The sequence below is a fragment of the Penicillium nucicola genome (genome assembly GCF_028828085.1).
Source record: "Penicillium nucicola strain IBT 29836 chromosome Unknown utg000001l, whole genome shotgun sequence".
In the NCBI taxonomy this organism is placed as follows: domain Eukaryota; kingdom Fungi; phylum Ascomycota; class Eurotiomycetes; order Eurotiales; family Aspergillaceae; genus Penicillium; species Penicillium nucicola.
The window spans coordinates 2618704-2640355 of record NW_026643125.1 but is presented as its reverse complement, the minus strand read 5'-3'; the positions used below and the strand labels follow the sequence as shown (position 1 = coordinate 2640355).

General features: G+C 49.3%; 8 protein-coding genes across 8 annotated transcripts; 3 read left to right on the top strand and 5 right to left on the bottom strand.

Moving 5' to 3' along the window:
• Positions 1 to 579: 579 nt before the first annotated feature.
• Positions 580 to 1659, bottom strand: pmp47 (putative peroxisomal membrane protein Pmp47; the record flags this gene model as incomplete). The annotated part of the gene is made up of 3 exons (XM_057123412.1): positions 580 to 695; positions 756 to 1483; positions 1541 to 1659. 3 exons carry the CDS (start codon positions 1657 to 1659, stop codon positions 580 to 582), a joined length of 963 nt encoding a protein of 320 aa, XP_056989145.1.
• Positions 1660 to 2579: 920 nt separating this feature from the next.
• Positions 2580 to 3578, bottom strand: N7511_000986 (Rab family GTPase YPT1; the record flags this gene model as incomplete). The annotated part of the gene is made up of 5 exons (XM_057123411.1): positions 2580 to 2774; positions 2851 to 3078; positions 3134 to 3181; positions 3243 to 3366; positions 3568 to 3578. 5 exons carry the CDS (start codon positions 3576 to 3578, stop codon positions 2580 to 2582), a joined length of 606 nt encoding a protein of 201 aa, XP_056989144.1.
• A 537-nt stretch (positions 3579 to 4115) lies between these two features.
• Positions 4116 to 7490, bottom strand: N7511_000985 (M1 family metallopeptidase; the record flags this gene model as incomplete). The annotated part of the gene is made up of 12 exons (XM_057123410.1): positions 4116 to 4710; positions 4780 to 4992; positions 5053 to 5495; positions 5548 to 5618; positions 5672 to 5882; positions 5941 to 5966; positions 6021 to 6137; positions 6209 to 6326; positions 6383 to 6604; positions 6673 to 7097; positions 7163 to 7332; positions 7453 to 7490. 12 exons carry the CDS (start codon positions 7488 to 7490, stop codon positions 4116 to 4118), a joined length of 2649 nt encoding a protein of 882 aa, XP_056989143.1.
• A 409-nt stretch (positions 7491 to 7899) lies between these two features.
• Positions 7900 to 10257, top strand: N7511_000984 (TFIIH/NER complex subunit SSL1; the record flags this gene model as incomplete). The annotated part of the gene is made up of 5 exons (XM_057123409.1): positions 7900 to 8111; positions 8167 to 8502; positions 8557 to 8959; positions 9587 to 9834; positions 9900 to 10257. The coding sequence occupies 5 exons, from the start codon at positions 7900 to 7902 to the stop codon at positions 10255 to 10257; spliced, it is 1557 nt and encodes a 518-aa protein (XP_056989142.1).
• A 359-nt stretch (positions 10258 to 10616) lies between these two features.
• Positions 10617 to 13462, bottom strand: N7511_000983 (Pumilio-family RNA binding repeat-containing protein; the record flags this gene model as incomplete). The annotated part of the gene is made up of 7 exons (XM_057123408.1): positions 10617 to 10833; positions 10894 to 10984; positions 11044 to 11323; positions 11418 to 12044; positions 12101 to 13129; positions 13182 to 13292; positions 13361 to 13462. The coding sequence occupies 7 exons, from the start codon at positions 13460 to 13462 to the stop codon at positions 10617 to 10619; spliced, it is 2457 nt and encodes an 818-aa protein (XP_056989141.1).
• Positions 13463 to 14513: 1051 nt separating this feature from the next.
• Positions 14514 to 16228, top strand: N7511_000982 (putative ER to Golgi transport protein (Sly41); the record flags this gene model as incomplete). Its single annotated transcript, XM_057123407.1, has 2 exons — positions 14514 to 14900; positions 14957 to 16228. 2 exons carry the CDS (start codon positions 14514 to 14516, stop codon positions 16226 to 16228), a joined length of 1659 nt encoding a protein of 552 aa, XP_056989140.1.
• A 700-nt stretch (positions 16229 to 16928) lies between these two features.
• On the top strand, positions 16929 to 19490 carry N7511_000981 (putative NADH-ubiquinone oxidoreductase, subunit G; the record flags this gene model as incomplete). Its single annotated transcript, XM_057123406.1, has 6 exons — positions 16929 to 17043; positions 17107 to 17130; positions 17187 to 17238; positions 17294 to 17376; positions 17453 to 19334; positions 19388 to 19490. The coding sequence occupies 6 exons, from the start codon at positions 16929 to 16931 to the stop codon at positions 19488 to 19490; spliced, it is 2259 nt and encodes a 752-aa protein (XP_056989139.1).
• A 540-nt stretch (positions 19491 to 20030) lies between these two features.
• Positions 20031 to 21275, bottom strand: N7511_000980 (uncharacterized protein; the record flags this gene model as incomplete). Its single annotated transcript, XM_057123405.1, has 4 exons — positions 20031 to 20446; positions 20504 to 20810; positions 20860 to 21074; positions 21131 to 21275. 4 exons carry the CDS (start codon positions 21273 to 21275, stop codon positions 20031 to 20033), a joined length of 1083 nt encoding a protein of 360 aa, XP_056989138.1.
• Between the last annotated feature and the right edge of the window lie 377 nt (positions 21276 to 21652).

Below are 21652 nucleotides of genomic sequence, written 5' to 3'. Positions count from 1 at the left end.
GAACTCAAAAACCGGATTGCAGATTGAAGGCGATATACCAATGCTTGAGTATCTGTGTCAAAGTGAGATACTCGATGTTCTCTAGACAGAAAGTGTGGAGTAATTGAGCAGAATCGCGTCCAGGACGCGATAACGCGGAAGGCTGGGGGCGGTAAGTGAAGGCGGTCAGGAACTATATCATCAACTCAACTTTCATCCAACTTCAGAAAGAGTAATTGAGAATGCGACGAAGCATGTGAAGAAGAATTCAGAGCAGGAACTATACTATAAAATGTAAGATGTTAACCAGTGCATTAGAAGCAGAGAATGAAAAAAGAGTCCTCATATTAAACTACATAGTTGCGGGGTATCACTTGAAGGAAAACCCCCAGATATACATGGGCACAATAATCAACATGTGAAGCACGAGCCTAGCGCACCTCCAAGCAAGTTTCTTGGACCAATGAGTACAGTGATCCGGCGTTGGTTCCTTGCTACCATCTATGGTGAGAAGAAAGGATGGCCTATCATAAAGTCCATATGAACAAGCCTCATAGCACACCATAATATTTCCGGAGACCGGAAAAGGCGGTTGCTTGTTTATTTGCCGATGCGTCCTCTCTTGCGAGCAGAGACCATCATATCATACAAGACATCCTTGAAGGCAAATAGGAATGCAGCAGTAATAGCGCTTTGAGTGACCTTGGGACCAATCCCTATTAAGATAAAATCAAAAATCAGCAAAAAGAATCCGAACATGTTCTGCGGAGTCTTACCCTTGTAAAGGCCTTTCCATCCCTCTTCTTGGATAATCCTCTTCAGGCTTCCATTCAAACTCTCCTTGGGACCATCCTTGCTGGCCACATGCATCCGGCTCTTAATGGTGATATAGGGATAAGTGAGGGTTGTGGCCATGATCTTGCCGAGCGCGCCCAAATAGAACGCGTCTTTTGGAGTCATCCGCCGCCGGCGCTCTACGGCGTTCTTCAATTGCTCGAAAATGGTGTATTGCAAGATAGGGTTGATCACCAAGATCAAAGCCGGGAGGACACCAGCAAATAGGGCCTTGGGGCCCTCCTCCCGAAGCAGGCTCATGAGTGTGCTCAGGGTAGATGCCTTTGTCTGCTTGGCACCGGGAAGGGATTGCTCATCGGCTTCAGACTTGCGGGCAGTCATACGAGTGTTGATAACCCAGATCGGGTTGGTGATTAGCACGGTTGCGCTACCTGCAATAGCACCAGCAATCATAGACTCAACAGTCGTGAGCTTCTTGGATGCTCGGTTTGATTTGATAGCAGCCTTCTCGAAAGCGGAACGAGTAAACTCGTACCAGTAATAGTATACGAAGTTGGTCACGCTGATCCCAAACAGCGCAGACTCTAGGCCTGAGTAAAGTCCGGAGATACCCTCCCTCTGCACAATGCGGCGCACAGCATCAAGGTTGGAGGAGTGTGCGCGCTTCGACTCGACCTGGGCTCTCGTTGACAAAGTGATCAGAGGGTATCTAGAATAATGATGGAGTTAGCGTCATCCATAAGAGTCAAAAGGCGGGGAAGCGCACGTCAAGACCATCGACAGAATTCCACCTCCCGCACCAGACAACGCGTGTGCAATATTATCACTCTGTTGGACAGCAGCGGATGCTGCCGCCTTTCTCTGTTCTGCTCCGGGTTGAGACATGGTAAATGGAAGGAGATGAAGAGCGGATAACAAACGATAGATTACAGAGGGCAGAGCGCAGAGGGCAGAGCGCAGATAGGAGATGGCAAGTGATATAAGGGAGATTCAAGAAAAGACCGAGTAAGTCAAGGAGTGAAAAATAGTTCGGAGTCAGGAGTCAGGAGTCAGGAGTCTACAGCGATAATGATTCGGCTGGGAGGAGGCTCATGACGTTTTGCCGAATGAAGTGTGCCTCGGCTCCCGCCCCAACTCCACCTCCGGCTGTTCTATACGAGTATCAGCATTGAGAATAGGGATGTTTGAGCCCGGGATTGCTCTTTGGCTGGAATCACATGGTATAAAAGGTCTCCTTTTCAGGAGCTTATCGAGATCTGAGACTATGGAGATTTGAAACACGAGGTTGCATGTGATTATATACCATTACCTAGGCCCCCGGGGGCACTACAAAACCACTGTACAGCACTACCCAGTTTATAGCTCAGTTTAATAATTTACGAAAGGCCGTGGGCCAAATTCTCAAGTTCTCGCCATTAGTCCATTCACAAGAAAAATCCAACCTACAATAAGAAAGCGAAAATAGAAAATAAAGAGAAGACACTGGGAGAATGATGGGCCAAGAAAGTCAGAGACGTGGTCAGAAAAGCATAAAAACGCAGAAGCCAGCGATAATCGCATAAGCAAACGCAGAAACGAGGACAAAACGCAGGCCGTCTAAAGCAAAGTAAAGACGAGCAAGAAGTCCCAACGGCACTGTCGAATTTGCTAGTCCCATCAAGGGTTCTCTTCAGGCTCGTCTGGACCATGCCATGTTTCAAAGAAGTCTGACAAGCCTGCCGATCAGGTACCACGCTTGAAACCCTCATTTCATGATGTAACATTGCGCCAAATGGAAGCCCGCACCACATAGAATATCGTGTCGTCTAGCAGCAGCCGCCTGCAGATCCGGACTGGACACCTTGTCCCTGGCCAACCTGAACAGTTGGCTTGTTGTTAACGGTGGCCGTTCCCATGCGCTCCTTGATCTGTCGTGCCATTGTCAAGAAAGCTTGCTCAACATTCGATGCGTTCTTGGCGGAGGTCTCGAGGAAAGGAATTCCGAGGCTGTCGGCGAATTCCTACAATGGTGCAAACACGTTAATATCCCGACTCTGGTATTAGGAACCAATGTTCAAATATAAACGAGAAGCATACCTTGGCCACAGTGTATTCGACAACCTTCTTGTCCTCCATATCACTCTTGTTGCCAACAAGCAGCTTGTTGACACCTTCGGTGGCGTACCGGTCAATCTCCTGGAGCCACTGCTTCACGTTGTTGAAAGAGTCCATATCGGTGACATCGTAAACCACACAGATTCCGTGAGCACCCCGGTAGTAGGAAGATGTGATAGTACGGAATCGCTCCTGGCCGGCGGTATCCCACTGCATAACCGTTAGCGTTTGCCTCAAAAATGGGTTGGATTCAGTCAAGTCGTACGATCTGAAGCTTCACAGTCTTGCCATCGAGTTCGATTGTGCGAATTTTCTATAACAGTCCATATGTCAGCATCTTGTAGGCTTGATACCCCGCAGATTCCAACACGTACGAAGTCGACACCAATGGTCGAGATGTAGCTTTCGGTGTAGGTATCGTCGGCAAATCGGAGCAACAGACAGGACTTTCCAACACCGGAGTCACCGATGAGAAGCAGCTTGAACAGGTAGTCGTATCTATTTCGATGGTTAGGCAATATTCGCAAATCGACGAGTATTGGGGGGGGGGGGGGGCCGGTCGGAGTAAAATTAGGCTGACGCGACGATACTCTAAAAACAAGCACAATCAGTTAGACTCCACGCAGTGAGAATCAGGATCCAAACCGGACTCCTTTGGCGCAAGGGGAATTTGGGGGAATCTCCATGAAGGCTTACCACTCGGGATTCATGATGGGCACAGAAAAACGGTATCGAGGAGAATAAGAAGTAAGTCAAGGCCCGAGTCCAGAGGAATATAGCCAGGAAGAGCAAGTGATGAAAGAGGTCGAAGGGCTAGGTCGGGGGAGGGGACAATGATGGAACAGTCGCCTGAAATGATAGGAGGTGCAGGTGGCCAAAGGCACCTGATGTGCAGCTTTGTTTCACGTCACAACCCAACTCCTTTTGGGGTTAGGAGGATACTATAAAAAAGATAGCAAGAATCTCGATAGGGGGGATTTCCTTGTGGACTTTCGCCTGATTACTAGAAACCTGCTAGAAACAGGCTGGATGATGCCCATGTCACCTGCTTTCCCCAACTGACGCTATCCCGTGCTAGCCTCCGCCTCGTGGGTGGATCTAAATATTTACAGATTACAAGACTACTGTAGTATATCGCAGTTTCTCCCCGCATAGGATGAAACAGATCCAAAGCTAAAAAAAAAAAAAAGAACATATTGGATTCAATAAGAATAGAGCATTAATAGACGATAAACATGACCGCTGAATTAAGCGTAGCCGTGAGCCCGCAGCCATTCGAGAACCAACGCTTCATCGCGCTCCTTATATGATGCATTAGTCCGGATATTATCCGCAACAATGACCAGGGCGCGGTCATAGGCACCAGTCTCCTTGTCCTTGAAGAAGGCCGTGATGTCATCACTGATCTGGTGATCAGCAAACTTGGACAGGCCCATGCGAACGAAACGCTCAAAGACAACGTTATTGAATGACAATCGGGTAGACACAGCAGTCCAGTTGTTCTTGATGTACTGCCACAGCAGGTGGCGGACCTTTGAATTGGCGGCCAAGGACACAGCACCACTGTGGATGTCCTGGACAGCCACCTTGTCCGAAAACACAAAGTCCAGGTATTCCTGCACCAGAGAGTGATCCTTGGTGCGACCAAGAGCAGACAAGCAGATCTCCTTTCCATCGACGGAATCGGTGCGAAGATATTCCTCCTTGACGGACTCGAACTCCTTAAGGCCACCCTCCGACACATTGATGCTGAAGATAGTCGACCGCAAATTGGTATGAATGGCATTGGCATCCTGTCCAGATGCCCAGAGGCCGAAACGGCGTTTGGCCTCTGAGACGAAGCTGCGAGAGTGGAGATTGTATCAGAAAAAAAAAATTCAAAAAGTTTCAGACAAGAAAGTAGGGACATACTCTTTGTGACCTGCATTGCTTGCCATGGCAATCAGCAACTTTCGGAGTTGCACAATGAGGTAGTCTTCGTTGGCCTGGAACTCCCAACCGGTCCGTTCAGCAGCCGGTGAAACCAACTGAAGAGTGAACTTCTTCAGTCCTTCGGCGACCTGCTCATTCTGAGAGAACACCGAGCGGAGATTGGCCAAGGATGAAGAAATCTGAGACCAAACACTATAAATTGCATTGTCAGATGAGATCAACATATGTCAGAGGGGTTGGTTGACAGCTCACAGGTAATTTTGCTCATCCTTGAAACCTTCCAAAAGAGTTAACAGTGCAGGAGTGGTGCCTTCTCCAGAGACAGCAAGAGCAGTTGCATCGCCCAGTAGACCGATCTTATCTTCGGTGCTCAGCAGACCAAGCGACTGGCCAAGCTTGGCTAGATGAGCAGGGGGATAGTTGGTACGATAGAACCCAGATAGGTCCTTGTTGATTTTGTAGAAAGTATCCTCGCCAACTCCACCAACGGTGTCGGACTTTGCGGTGAGAGCACGAGTATCGACAGTGGCCAGATTGGGACCGGACTTGATGCCCAGAGGAATCCACCACTTTGTCTCGTCTTCTTCGGGCTTCGCGTCGCCAGTAGAGAGGAATCTGCTCTGTCGAACGCTGATCTGGCCAGGTTCTTCTGCCACCGTGACAACCGGGAAACCAATCTTGCGAATCCAGGGGTCCTTGGGTAATTCGTTAGATTTCAATCTTGACTTTCGACAGTTCAACACTTACCATGAAAGAATGCACATCCTGACCAGATGCCTTGCTTAAGGCCGACCAAAGGTCATTTGTGGTGGCATTTCCTATAAGAACAATTAGTAAAAAAATGCCAGAGACCTCTTATTCCATGTTTTACCGTATGCATGCGACTTGAGATAGTCCGCAACTCCTCGCAAGAAAGTTTCTCTGCCGAGGTGAACGCTCAGCATACGGATGACAGAGCTTCCCTTCAGGTAACTGATATGATCGAAGATTTGGTCGACTTCAAGTGCGTTCTTGACCGGGACCTCAATCGGGTGGGATGCGCGTAGCGAGTCGAGGTGAAATGCTTGTTGCACACCTTCAGCCTGTGATAACGTCAATATGGGTCTTGATAGGGTGGTGATTACCTCGGGAATTGCGTACGACAAACTGAGACCAAACGTTCCATTCTGCGTGTACGTCAGTTATATAGGATAAGATGCACTAGTTGAAGATATACTTACCTGGGTAGAAATGATCAACGGCAAGCCAGCCAACCCAGGTTGCGAAACCCTCATTCAGCCACAATTCATTCCACCAATCCATAGTGACAAGGTTACCGAACCACTGGTGAGCCAGCTCTATGATATATTTGTCAGCTACTTATGCTGTATTGAGGTTTGGAGGTCGAGAGCGGAATGTGGAGACTAACCGTGAGCTACAACATAGGCGATGCGGTTCTTGTAGCGGTTGTCAGACTTTCCTTCGTCGAAAAGCACAGCGGTAGTTCGGTATGTCACTAAACCCCAATTTTCCATGGCTCCCATTGCCTAGAGATGATACGATTAGCACAAGTCGACTTCAGAAATTGTTAGTGGTCCCTTACAAATTCGTGAACAGCCAGGAGATCAGCCTTAGGAAGCGGGTACTCAATCTCAAAGACCTCGGAGAAATAATCGACGGTGCGGTGAGCACACTCCAGGGCAAAGCGAGCCTGGTCCTTGAGGCCCCGTGTAGTATAGACGCGAACAGGAATGCTCTTGCCCTGGTACTTACGCTGGGTCATGGCCTCAACATATTCAAAGTCACCAACTGCCCAGGCCAAAAGCTGCACGTAGAGAGCTTGCGTTAGTGATTTGAAATCATAGTAGCTTATCGACCCCGGGTTGTACTAACATAGGTGCTCATCACGGGGGTCTTCTCAAACGTCACAAACTTCAATCCCGAGTTACTTCCATCTCTTTCCGACTGAACAGGCATGTTACTCAGGGCCGTCTGCCCCTTGGGAATTTCGATCTCAAAGTCAAAAGTAGATTTCAAGTTCGGTTCGTCGAAACAAGGGAAAGCTCGTCGTGCATCACATGATTCGAATTGAGTGCTCAGCATGTAATAGAAGTCGTCTTCCTTGGGAGTATCGGCAGAGGGCTCTCCAACGGGCTTATACTTTGAGCGGTAGAAACCGGACATGGCATTGTTCATAGTACCGGTGAAATTGATCGACAAGACAACGTTTGCTGGTGCGATTTCTTGCGAGAAAGCAAAGGTGACACGCTCCGACTTCTTGTCATAGGTAATGCTGGACGATTTGGCCAGCTGACTGCCTAAGTGACCGACTAGCGTCAGTATTTCCCTGCATACCATGTCGACAATGTCCGTCCATGCATACCGTCTTGTCCCAGAATCTCAGCAGTCTGCACTTCGATCTCCTTCGAGTTCAATACGATCTCGCTAGTAGGGCGAGTGACCTTGAGATCAACCTTGACGATTCCTTTGTATTCCCACGAGCCACCGAACTGCAAGTCGAAGAGGGAGACATGGTAGTTGACCGGCTTAGCACTGTTACAGTGTTAGCACCTTGTAAAAGACATACTGTCAAGAGATACTGAGAGGTCAAACATGGCTGTAGGAGACGGAGTACCCTTCAGACAACACCAGTGGCAGTGGGTATTCACTCACACGTCAGGCAGAGTCTCTCTCTCTTGGGACGCCATCATGCGGGCTTCGGCGGAACAATGTCTAATAGGAGTGAAATTGAGGTTTATCCTAGTAGCTGGTGCAGATAGACGAGGGCGCAAGCGAGAGGAACGCAAGTAGAGATGTGAGGAAAAGAGAGAAGAGGAGGGGGAGGGGCGGAGAGAGACTGGACGGACGGCTTCAACTGCTACGCCAGCTCGCCTCGCAATGGATCTTCTCCCCCACATCGGTGGGTTTAGCCTGACAGTCTACGGCTATCGTCGGACTGAACACGCACACCAAAAAAAAAAAAAGAAAAACAATCGCACGGTAGAAGGACAGAGGAACGGAAAGAAATAAAAAAAAGGCGCTTCTCCAAACGGAGCTCCGTCGGAGCTTGGACCCATCTTCGACGGGTAACGATTCCGCCTTCTTCACACCTCTGCAACTATGGCCGACTCCGACGAGGAATATGTGGGCGATGTAACAGAAGATGAGGATGACCTTCAGGTGAATCGAGGCGACACGCGGGCCAGGAAAAGAAAACAGCGTGGAGGCGCAGAATGGGAGCTATCCAGAACCTGGGAGACTCTTGTGGAGGGTGCGGATGGAACCATCAATTCCACCGTCGAGGGCCTTCTGGAGGCGGGCAAACGGAAAAGGTGAGCCTAGTTGATCTATTCGCATCTCATGACTAACTTGGTTCTCATTGCGCAGGCTCTTGAAAGATACGACACCACTGCAGCGCGGGATCATTCGACACCTCATCCTCGTAATCGATCTTTCACAGTCCATGTCCGAGAAAGATCTACGACCGACACGGTACCTTTTAACGCTCCGATATGCCCAGGATTTTGTGAGAGAATTCTTTGAGCAAAATCCCATTTCCCAGCTCGGCGTCCTCGGACTGAGAGATGGTCTAGCCCTTCGCGTCAGTGATATGAGCGGCAATCCCACGGAACATCTCGCGGCCATCCAAGCGCTAAAAACACAGGACCCCAAAGGTCTCCCTAGCCTTCAGAACGGGTTGGATATGGCACGTGGTGCGCTTTTGTAGGTCCCCGAGTCTTAGCCGCCTTGCTGAACAAAACTAATCCATGAATGTAGCCATACCCCAAGTCATGGCACTCGTGAGGTGCTGATCATCTTCGGCTCTCTCCTCTCCTCTGACCCCGGGGATATCCACCAGACAATAAGTACCCTGATCAGCGATAAGATCCGAGTTGGGATCGTCGGTCTTGCCGCGCAGGTTGCCATCTGCCGTGAGCTCTGCACCAAAACGAATGGCGGGGACGAGACAGCGTATGGGGTGGCACTGAACGAACAACACTTCCGGGAGCTGATGATGGACGTAACGACACCCCCTGCTGCTTATTCGCAAAAGGAATCTGCGAGCTCTTTACTAATGATGGGGTTTCCGTCTCGGACGGTGGAGTCTAGCCCTTCTCTCTGCGCATGTCATTCGAAGCCCTCGCGAGGAGGCTATCTCTGCTCACGATGCAATAGCAAAGTGTGTAGCCTCCCTGCAGAATGTCCATCCTGTGGACTTACATTGATTCTCTCGACTCACTTGGCACGCTCGTATCATCATTTATTCCCCTTGATTAACTGGGTCGAAGTCCCATGGCGTCGAGCCTCACAAAGTTCTGCTTGCTTTGCCTGTGGGATTTCTTTTCCGCCGGTACCTCTAGAGGATCAATGGCAAGTGACCGAAACCCATACCAAGGGAATGAGTGTGAGCAGTCGCTACGAGTGTACAGCGTGCCGGAATCATTTTTGTATCGACTGTGATCTCTTTGCACATGAGGTTGTACACAACTGTCCTGGGTGTCAAAGTAGAAGTGCAAGTCTGCACTCGGCACCCAAGGTAACGACTGAAGGCATGGATACCACAATCTAATGTCGATGATTATTTCAAAACTGCATGGGGTTGGCGTCACTCGTGGGACATTCCATAGATCTTTTTAGCCCAATGGGCAATATGGAGTAAGGGGTCGGAGCTTATAGAAATCCTCCAGATTACAGAAGCGAAGCAATATATAAAAGGTCTTAAGGACCCCCAAGTCTATCCTCCGTAGTCGGTAAGTCGATCAGTTATAAATTATAGCATAAGTTCAGATCAACGGGCCTCGGTTAGCTTGAAGCCCCACGCATCCTCCGCATCCTCCGCATCTCAGCTCTTCTTCAAACATACATCTCCCCAACAATGGCGCAACCTTTAATTCGGGACTTTGAGCGACTGCGGTCATATTCTTTCCATACAGATCCCGAATTTGCCAATGGTCTCTCAATCATACTCGGTCACCCCAACACCCCCGCCACTGAGGCGGAGATGAATCAGGATGACGACCTTGTTTTACAAGCAAAATGTTTCTTTTTCTCACGGTGCGATAGACATTTTATGGCCTATAAGGGCTTATTCCGAGGCTAATACAACCCCGGAGATATAGAAAAGAAAAACTCACCCCAGCTATCGACTTTGCTGCATTCAAGTCATGGTTGTCGACACAGTCAAAGGAAAAGTCCCAAGCTCCAGACAGTCCAGAAATCTCGTCGCAGGTATCTGCTGGTGTGCCTACAGAACAGAACATAGCAAATTCAACCAATGCAGAACCCGCGTATCCGTCGTCCTTTGCACACATCGTGGAGCTGATCACAACTGGACAACCAATCCCTGGAATCCAAGATATACCAGATACAGTGTTGACTGGTCATGATATCTCGAGTGAGAAACCTCGACGGCGAAAACCCTGGGAGAAGGAGGAACTGGAAACTGCTCCTAATGAGACTGCAGCTGGCGCTCCTTGAGCACTCGGCGATATTGATATGACATTAGAATATTGGAATATCAATGTTATTTTCTCTGTAACTAGCATGACACTCTGGAAGCTTTTATCCATCCGACTGGGTAACACAAGGATGATTGAGAATAGCAAGCCAAGTAATAAATGGGCAAGCAGGGAGGACTCGCAAGATTAATGAGCACTTGGATTTAACAATATTGAATGAATGCTGGCAGGTAACAAGGCAAAGCTGCTGGGCTTTGAAGTAGGGGTAAGATAATTGACGCATTCAATAAATCATGCCGGCTGGTTTTTTTATCCTTTTTCTTTCTTTTCTTTCGTTTTCCTTCTTCGTAGGCGACCATTGGGCTTTAAGAGGCAAATTCAATGGACGGGTGCATAATTGGGACCCCATTGATTTCCACGACCGAATCGACCACTGGACTGAGTTGTGGTAGAGAATTTGTCTTCGTTGAAGTTGTTGAAGCGGCCGATTTGCATACCGGCACCAGGACCTGGGCGTGTAGCATGAGATGGGTTACAGCAAAGCATGGCCACACGAGAGCCAAATTTGGAGCCCCGAAGGGACACCATGTGTTTTCTGATCATAATCATGTTAGTCTTGAAAAAGAATTAATATTGGACATGGAGTAGATAGTACCTGATATGACTAGCCACAACCTCTCGTTGGTGAGATGGAGCATTCATCAAAATCCATTGAATAAGATAATTGCCGTACTGATCCCCCGCTACTATAGACAAGTTAGTACTTTTTTATTCGTTCCGACTGCACAAAATTTGAATAACGCACTGTCAATCAACGGCATACGAGGTCGGTCAGAGCGCCCGGTGCAGACGCGAGTGAGATACCGGTCCATGAACTCCGTCCCACCGATTTTGAGGCACTTTTCCACAATTTTAGACGCGAACTGATCCATGCTGTAATCAACAGCCCAGTGGAGAACATGCTCCACAGCTCGGCTCTTATCATGGGGAGCACCGTGCTCACAGATGTGTTGGATGCACCAGTTTCCGAACTGCCCATGAGCGAGCACGTCGGTCTTTGCCAACACTTCTTCGATTGCCGGTCGCTTTCAATCATTAATTAGCATTCAGCAGAAAAAGTATCACATGGAAAGAGACTCTCCTTTGGTATAAGAGGCTCAACGGGACTTGCAAACTCACCTTTTCATCCTCGACGCAGTTTTCAAAGATGTTTTGAACCACCAAGCTTCCAGTCTCCCCCAGAGCAACTTCATGCCACATCCCCTGTAGAGCCTCGTTTACTTTGATCATAATCTGTGGAGGCTCCCCACTCCATCGAAGCTCAAAGAGCTTTTGCCAAACATGACAGGCATATCGATGGATCACGGTCTCGGGAATTTGGCGGAGAAGTTCATGCACCATGACAGCTTTATGCTCTTCTGGAACACAGTCAAAAGCCTTTTGAATCACGTGGCAACCGAATGGATCCATGCTCAGAGTGAGCGTATTTCCGCTGATTGCATTGGCAATGGCAACAACCTGCTCGGGGGTTCCATGCTCAAAACAGCGTTGAACAAGAAAATTTCCAAAGCGATTGACCATGAGTAAGTAGGCTTGGCGAACGATCGCCTCAATAATATCATATTTCTGTTCGGTAGTGCCGACTTTCAGTTTTTGTTGCAAGAAGATGGACGCTTGCTGGTCATTACTGCAGACTATCTTGTCTACAATATACTTCCAGTCACACGACACATTCTTGTCAAGGAGCCGTCGGTAGTTGAGAGGCTCAAGCGGCGATACATATGTTTGGATTGAATTGCCGCTCACCTGGAAACCGTCAGAGGAAGTCAAAACGAGCGATGGACAGTGGTCGAAATTCTTACCGTAGAAGTAGACCAAGAGCTATCATTAACACTGGAGCCAGTGAACTCACTGGCAGTAGGAGAAAGAGGGCTTCCAATTGCCCGAGGGGGATAAGAAGGCACTGGGTAAAAGCCCGCCTGGTGAAAGGTACCGACAGGTTTCTTTTCGGGCGATTTGGGTGACTTAGGGGTATGATCACTAGAAGATGCAGAGGAAAGATCACTCCAAGGATTAGACTGAGGTGGAAACAGAGACCCAACTCGGCTGCATTGAATGTTAGAACGACGAGGTCCAGCAATTGAGCTTGTTAGAATCTGCGTCTGGTCGCCGATGGGGCGCGAGTAGAACCCACATGGACTAATCGAAGGCCCTGAAAGGATTCGCTGAGACTGCAAAGACGAAGGTCCCGTGAGCGGAGGATAGACATCAGAAGTGCCCCAAAAGTGGCTTGGATCCTGGCTTGAAGAATTGTTGGAAGCCAAAAAAGGCACACTGTAGTCCCTGTCAAGAGGAAGCTCATGGCGGGCCCACGGCCCGCGAGCTCCACCATAGGACCCTCCAGACAACGGGTCCGAGATGTCAGACTGCGAGTCGTCTTGACCGACCCAAGAATCTTGGTGTTGACCGAAGGTGGAGCTGGACCCGATGAAGATGTTCTGTAGGGAACCAATACTTGGTTCTCTAATCTCATGACTGTTGTAATCTGCTTCCGATGGAGGACCAAGGGCTTGGTCTAGCGTATGCTTTATCACCCGAGTCTGTGCAAGCTCTTGCTCCTGCGAAGCTATTTTTGAGTTTGCAACCAGCAACTCTTGCCTGAGACGACGCAACTCCCCTGTGCTATCCTCCTGGTTGTGGGTCTGGTGAGAATCTGTGGGATATGAAGCAGGTGGTGGTTTCAAAATCGAAGTGGTCTGGGATATCCCAGAGGAGGGATCGGCATCGGAGCAGGTGGGTTGGAGGGTCTTGGGAGAAAGGCTTGCTAGAATTCTCTCAATATCCGACGGTTGTCCACTCAAAGGTTCAGCTTTGTGATCTAGCTTCTGCTTCTGGGATTGTGAGATCACTGCATACGAAGTTGGTACCATGCTAAACACTCACCTTGCTCAACAAAGGGTCTTTCCCTTCACCAGACGAGACCGGCATTCTGCCATGACGAGAAACTTCCTTGGGGTCAGAAGCGCCGTAACGGGTGGTTGTGGCTTGGTGTTTCTGTAATGAGTAGGGGAGTCAGTACACAACAAAGCCATTCCACACCCATCAGATGAGCAGGACTGTACCGATGGCTCGTTTCCAAAAGGGCAAGCTCGCACCTCGATGTTATCAGGGGGGACAAAGCGTGTTTCACGACCAAGCGTTGAAGGCCCGCTTAGAGACGACATACTGACAACCAGCAGAGGCGAACACAGAAACAGAATCAAACGAAAGAAAACAGAGAACGAATGAGAAGAAGAATAATAACAGAACAGACAGAACAAGTGAGAAAGCCGCTGGTGTGAAGGTTGAAACGACCAGGTTTGTTGGAACCAAGTGAGTTTACATACAACGAAAAGGATTCTGGGAAGATTCTCACGAGATGACAGTCAAGATTTGGGGATTTCAGGAGATAACGTTGAAGAGTATGGGAAAACAAAAGGAGAGAAGTGGGAGGGCGAGAAGGAAATGAGAGCAGGAGGAAGAAGAAGATCAGGAAGGTACACGAGGCAAAGCTGGAAACAGCGATGAACATCTACAGCTTTAGGAGTCTACGGGAGTCCAATAGACAGCACAATCCATGCCTTTGAAGTCATTCTTCCGGTTCTTGAACTAGCGTAGGCCTTCCAAGTTGGTGAGCTCCGAGTATATTGAGGGTAGACTGATCCGATTGGGGGGGGGGGGGGGGGGGGTTGATACCCATGATTGATATGCACATGTATATCCAAGGCCAGGGAGAGAACGAAAGAGCCCAATGTTCAATTGGGAAGATGGGAATTGTAACATTGTTGCTCAAACAAGAGAACTATATCCGATCCCATCACGTGATGGTTGAGAGTCCAGCAGTGAAGCATGAAGATATCAGATTCCACGGCAGTTCGGGTATGGAAATCTTACTGGGGAAGTGGAACAGGACTGCGGAGGTCGCCGATTACCTCCAGGTCTTGGTCGCCGTTGTGAAAGCAATCGAATAGTTATCCCTAACATCCATCACCCATCTAGAATTACTGTCTCATCGCTCCGGCCATCGTGTCCGGAAGCGTGTGTCCTTCATACTCGACGCTTATTCGCCCAGGGAGATTCGTCATCGGCCCAGTCCACCTGGGCACCCTTTCTCAACCCCCCAACTCCAACCTTGGAAACCTCCCCCGCCCCCCATTCTCAGAATCTCAGGTCCCTTGGTAAGTGAGCTTGTTTTTTTCCCGCGCTTGCGTTCTTATTTTCTCAATCGTGCAGAATATGGCCACAACCACGGTGACCGGTCATGGCCGACGCTCCTCCATGCGACAACCCGAACTCCAAATACCAAAGTCCTCCGCCTCCCAATCTACCAGCAGCCCCATTGATAAATTCCCGCCGTATGAGGAGACAATTGAAACTGTCGCGGGGTCCCCTCGTCCAAACCGAAGTGCTTCCGTGAAATATGCCCCAGATGAACTCTGGGAACCCCGGAAAACTAGTTTCTATTCGCGAGACCAGGCCGGGCCATTGAGAAACCCCAAGCATCGCCCACGAAAGAGTATTAGCGAGGCCATATCAACCATCAGAACGCGCAACGGCAGTATGAGTGCCAATGCCCACGAACTGGCCGAAGCTCTACGTGCGCCAGTATCCTACCGATTGACTGTATGTGGTTTCATGAACGAATTGGCGGGTCTCCATTGCGCTAACATACCCCAAAGGCGCTGTGTGTCATTTGGTACTTTACCTCGGCCCTGACAAACACGTCCTCGAAATCTATCTTGAACGCCCTCCCTATGCCTATTACCCTAACCATCATTCAATTCGCATTCGTCTCCTTTTGGTGTTTGCTGTTGGTATATCTTTCGACAATATTTCCTCGATTGCGACAAAGTATCCCAGTACTTCAACATGGTATCCGTTATCCATCCCGCGAGGTCATTTCGACTGCCTTGCCTCTGGCGGTATTTCAACTAGCCGGTCATATTCTCAGCTCCATGGCTACGGCGCAAATTCCCGTTTCCCTGGTGCATACTATCAAAGGTCTTTCTCCTCTTTTCACAGTTCTGGCATACAGGATATTGTTTCGCATTCGATATGCGCGGGCAACGTATTTATCATTGATCCCACTTACCATGGGAGTGATGCTGGCCTGCTCAACCGGGGTTTCCACAAATTTCTTTGGCATCTTTTGCGCATTTGCCGCAGCTATCATATTTGTCTCGCAGAACATCTTTTCAAAGAAGCTTTTCAACGAAGCAGATCGTGCGGAATCAGAAATGCAAAACCCCGGGCGACGCAAGCTCGACAAACTCAATCTTCTTTGTTATTGCTCTGGGCTAGCCTTTTTCCTGACCCTGCCTATTTGGTTCGTCACCGAGGGTTACCCGTTGGTATCTGATTTCATCAATGATGGTGTCATCTCGCTCTCTGAGAAAAAAGGGTCACTGGACCACGGTGCACTGCTCATCGAGTTCATTTTCAACGGAGTTTCACATTTTGCACAGAACATCTTGGCTTTTATACTTCTGTCGATGATTTCGCCCGTGTCATACTCGGTCGCGTCCCTGGTGAAACGCGTCTTTGTGATTGTGGTGGCAATTGTGTGGTTTGGGAGCTCGACCACGTCGATTCAAGCATTTGGCATTTGTCTCACCTTTGTGGGTCTCTACCTTTACGACCGCAACAGCCATGACGATGCGGCCGACCAAAAGGCAAACGCAGATCACTTCCGTGCCCAAAAGTCCATCCTACCAATGAATGTGCGACACTCGAGCAAACCGTGGGATTCGAATGGCTATGCCTTCCCCGCAGGTAGAAACTATGATGTATCCAACTTGAACAATTCACACGCGGCGGCAAACACCTCCAAGAAGGAGGATGATGGACCAGGACGTGTACGACCCAGAGGAGCTAGCGTTTCTCGCACATGGTTGCCAGGAACAAAACAAGAGTCTACTTGGCAGGTCAGTGATTCCCAAGCAGCAGCTTAGCACCCATGTTTTATTTCTTCAATGTACGATATGATGGCGTTGTGGCGTAGTTCGGGGAGTGAACGTTTAATATCCCCTTGTCTTTTGACCCATCTGGGTTGCTTCCTTTGACAAAGACACATTCTTGTTACCCAGTCGGTGATACATCTGTCAAAACAATACAAAACTGAACCCCAAGTTTACATAAGAGGTGACTTGGTAATGTTAGGTGTCGTCATTTCTTCCAGATGTATTCAATTGATAAACTAGTATAATAAGGACTTATCAAAAGAGCTAAGAATTCAGAGTGATGTAGCTACCGTCGGTAAGGAACAAAGTCATCATTAGGCGAACCCTTGACAGCTCCAGCTACGGCGCAGTTCTGCTCTTGGGACATACTGCAGAGGAAAAAGGAACAGGAAAAGCCGGTCTCCTACAATAAATGATGCCCGTGAAATGAGATTATATGGAAAGAAAAAGTATTCCAGGGGGCCGAACGGGCTGGTTTTGATGAGAACCCGGAGCAAAGGTTTATCCGTCTAACCGAACCAATCCGCGTGAATCCATTTGCGTTGTCCTTAGTCAGCTCTTGAGATGGTCAGCACCCCCATTATGTAACCGCAGATTCCGATGCAAAGTGCTCTGCTCTGACCTCCCAACGTTTCTACCCCCTCGCCCTCCTTCACTCTATTTCCCATCCTCCCATCTCCTTTTGTACTCAATGATGCGGCCGCAGCTGTTCCGTGCGGCCGCCCGGTCACTCCGGGTACCCAAGGTCACCCCCAGGGCCTTCGCGACGACAGCCCTTCGCGCGGCCGAGGTGGAACTCACCATTGGTACGCCTACTCCCCCGGCCTAGTCCATCCAGATGAATTGATGACTGACAATTTGTTCTCCAGATGGCAAGAAGGTGTCGGTAGAAGGTAAATTCTCAACCTTGGCAATACATTGGGCCATTACTCACGTCTCCCCTTCTAAGCCGGTTCGGCTCTTATCCAGGCCTGTGAGCAGGCAGGCGCAACAGTCCCCAGGTAAGACAATGACTAGCCAATTGACTTCCTTATTCGAGTGCTAACCATTTATTAGATATTGTTATCATGAGTATGTGCCCTGGATCAAGCCACACATAATATTCCGAGCTAACTTAGTGTCCTTGAAGAAAACTCTTGGTTGCAGGAAACTGTACGTGGAACTGATGTCCTCCTTTCCTTCACACACAAGCAGACATATTAATCAAACTTACAGGCCGTATGTGTCTCGTCGAAGTTGAACGTGCCCCGAAGCCAGTTGCCTCCTGTGCCTGGCCAGTACAACCGGGTATGGTGGTCAAGACGAATTCCCCACTGGTTCACAAGGCTAGAGAAGGTGTGATGGAGTTCCTCCTCGCCAACCATCCCCTCGATTGCCCCGTTTGTGATCAAGGTGGAGAGTGTGATCTTCAAGACCAGTCGATGCGTTATGGTGCCGATCGGGGTCGATTCCACGAAACCGGCGGAAAGCGTGCTGTGGAGGATAAAAACATCGGCCCCTTGGTCAAGACTTCGATGAACCGGTGTATTCACTGCACTCGCTGTGTCCGATTCATGAATGACGTTGCCGGCGCCCCCGAGCTGGGAACTGCCGGACGCGGAAACGACATGCAGATTGGAACCTACCTCGAGCAGAATCTCAATTCGGAGTTGTCAGGCAATGTCATTGATCTGTGCCCAGTTGGTGCGTTGACGTCGAAGCCTTATGCCTTCCGGGCACGTCCGTGGGAGCTGAAGCACACCGAGTCGATCGATGTCCTTGATGCTCTCGGCTCTAACATCCGGATCGATAGCAGAGGTCTGGAGGTTATGCGAGTTGTCCCAAGATTGAACGACGATATTAACGAAGAATGGATCAATGACAAGTCGCGATTCGCGTGCGATGGACTGAAGACCCAACGGCTCACCACGCCGCTTATTCGCCGAGAGGGCAAATTTGTTCCTGCAACCTGGGAGCAAGCTCTTATGGAGATCTCTGCGGCCCACCAAAAGCTTCAGCCACAAGCCAATGAGTTCAAGGCTGTTGCCGGACACTTGGTTGACACTGAATCGCTTGTTGCCATGAAGGACCTAGCGAACAAGCTTGGCTCCGACAACCTTGCTCTCGATCAACCCGGTGGCAGCGCCCCTATTGCTCACGGTATTGATGTCCGATCCAACTATCTCTTCAATTCGAAGATATATGGCATCGAGGAGGCAGATGCCATTCTTCTGGTTGCGACCAACCCCCGCCATGAAGCTGCAGTTCTCAACGCTCGCATTCGCAAGCAGTATCTTAGATCCGATCTTGAGATTGGTCTTGTTGGTGAGGAGTTCGAGAGTACCTTTGACTTCGACCATCTCGGTGCCGATGTTTCTTCCTTGAAGACTGCCCTGTCCGGAGAGTTTGGCAAGAAGCTTGCTGCCGCCAAACGGCCAATGATCATTGTTGGTAGCGCTGCCGCCGAGCACCCTGACTCCAAGGCAATCTTCGAGACTGTCGGCGGCTTTATTGAGAAGCATGCTGACACCTTCATCACCCCTGAGTGGCAAGGATACAATGTTCTCCAGCGCGCCGCGTCTCGCGCTGGCGCTTACGAAGTTGGCTTCACTGCGCCATCCTCCGAAGTTGCTCAAATCACACCAAAGATGGTTTGGCTCTTGGGTGCCGACGAGGTGGCCCAGAGCGAGATCCCCAAGGACGCATTTGTCGTTTACCAAGGACATCATGGTGACCGCGGTGCGCAGCTTGCTGATGTCGTTCTGCCAGGTGCCGCCTACACTGAGAAGTCCGGCACATACGTTAACACAGAAGGCCGTGTTCAGGTTACCCGTGCTGCCACATCACTCCCCGGTGCTGCTCGTGATGACTGGAAGATCATTCGTGCCACTAGTGAATTCCTTGGTGCTCCACTGCCTTATGATGATATCGAGGCTCTCCGAGACCGCATGGAGGATATCAGCCCTGTGATGCGTCGCTACGACGTTGTTGAGCCAGTTTCCGTCGGCTCGTTGAGCAAGGTTCAGCTTGTGGACCAAAACAAGGGTTCTTCGGCGACTGGAGCTCCCTTCAAGAAGGTTATTGAGGACTTCTTCTTTACTGATGCTATCTCCAGAAGGTTAGTGCCCTTAATTTATGTTGGATTATGTTGCATTGCTAATTATGTTTCAGCTCGCCCACCATGGCTCGTGCCTCTGCTGCCAAGGCTACTGGAAACCCTGAGACCAACTTCATGGCCGCAGGAGAGATGTCTCCCCAGGCATTGTACGGCTAGATCAGGGTCGGAATGACCTGATTCTATGTTTCTCTAATGGTTGCAGGCGTTTTCGTTGTACCACATCTTAAACTTCCCTTTTGATGTACTGTTTTCTTTCCATCTTCTGCGCTTTTTTTTCTATCATCTCGAACACCCTTCCGGTTCCGGTTGACCTCCTCGCTCTTCTCCGGTGTCGCCGGGGATTAATCGGTAGTGGCTGGCTTGTACATAAAAAGATTGAACCCCCCAAATGTCAATTCGATGGGCATTTGAGATGATATTATGACTCACATTTTCTCGCGTAGACAACTTTCGGGCTGTGTTCTATTTCTATCCAAGCAGGTGATCTACTTTCGCCCTATGATACACTAGGACGAAATTCTGCATACTCAAGGTGTACGAAAGTGCAAGCTGGAGTATATGTAGTTATGAAAAGACTGCACTGTTCACATGCTTTGCTTGTTACGAATCCAACTCTGGCAAAATGCCTTCCTGGGATGTCATACTCCGTAGATTCTGCTCATCTGAAAAAGGCTACTTGGATGATTTTAGGCCCACTCACAGTTCATCGTCATCAGTTTCCCCGGCTGTTTCTTCTGCATCTTCGTGGGTCATGGTTGAGGAGGACTTCATGGCTGCTCCTCCGGTTCTTCTGATAAACGGGAGCTCTCTTCGAGGAGGAGCCGTGTCCCTTGGTTGCGGTACAGATTTCACATCGGCATAATCATCTGGAGACGAATCATCATCTGTCGTGTTGTTTTTCTCCTCTTCCAGACGCTGAGGAGTTGAGCGCTCGTGGTCTCTATTTTGATCATTGATGGCTTCTTGATCGGCCTGCTCCGCATCGATATGCATCTTTTCAAATCCATCGGAATCCTCCGACTCGCTCAAACTATGAGCGCTTCTTTTTGTCGAGTGGGACTGTTCACCGACATCGTGCTGCTCTCCAGGTAGAGTCTTTTCAATTTCGAAGACTACCGGGTTTCAGTCAATACGGTAAACAATCTCAAGTCTGCGGTTGGCTGTCTCACCTTTGGTTGGATCTGGAATTGCTGATGCCAGAAGGCGTTGTTGGTTGCGAATCTTGAGCTTTTTCTCGTTCAAAAGCTGCGTGAAATTGGCTACCAGTTGGGTTTCGTGTTGATTCTTTGCCTGCATGAGTTCCTCGAGCTGCTTGTTTAATTTGTGTATCGTGTCCTCGGCCACGCGATAACGAGAATTCAAGCTGGAGACTTGTTGCTCCAGTATGTCAGCTCGAGCAGCAGAAATTCCATTCCACTCAAAGAGTTCAATGGCTTGCTCGTCGTCTTGTTTCAATACGAGTGTACCAAGACGTTGCTAGAGTGACGGTTAGTTGATCTGTATATATATGCGGGGGAACACGCACCGTGATAGTCTGGACTCGCTTCCGTATAGTGATCACGATTTGCTGGTCTTCCTCGGAGTCTGAAACAGTGGCCAGAGCTTCAAGGCCACTGGCCCATTCCAAATCGCCCAAAGGAGGAGAGGATTGTCCCAGAATCAGAGACAAAGTGTTGAGCCAGTCACCCTCTGACCCTTGGTAATTCTTTGCGCGAAGATCCGTCAGATGTGCTTGCTTCACTATACTAATGGTGTGAGTTGGGTGAAATCTTCAAGTTTCATTAACAATGACCCACGTAGGCTAATGTAGGGCAGTTCTCCTTCCGTTGCTGTCAGAGTTAAATCAAGCGGCGCAGAGCCGTGCTGCAAGACATGGACGAGCACAAATGCTCCAGTCTTGTCGGATCTAGGGAACCGCAACACTCGGACTGGGGAAGACATTGAGGCGAGAACAATCCGAACAAGCCTTGGGAGATGAGTGTTGGTTATGTAGAGACCCCCAGCAAGCAAGAGGAAGAAAGCAAGAGAGGAAAAGAGAGGGAGAGAGGTGAGAGATATATAGCTCCAGGTACCAGGGAGGCAGGTAGCTGTTACCTGCGCCCCCACCCACTTCCCAGTAGATAGCTAAGGTATTGGGTACTCCCTGACCGAGGTTTTGTTTTTGTTTTGTTCTGGGGGTTTCGTGGACTGCCTAATTTATGTTTACCTGGAATGGTGAATGGTGAAAAAAAACCGTAGAATCGTAGAATTCAGTAGTATCTCGTCTCTTGAATCCCTCGTTCATCGCGTTACCCGAGAGGGGGAAACACGTTCTTCCT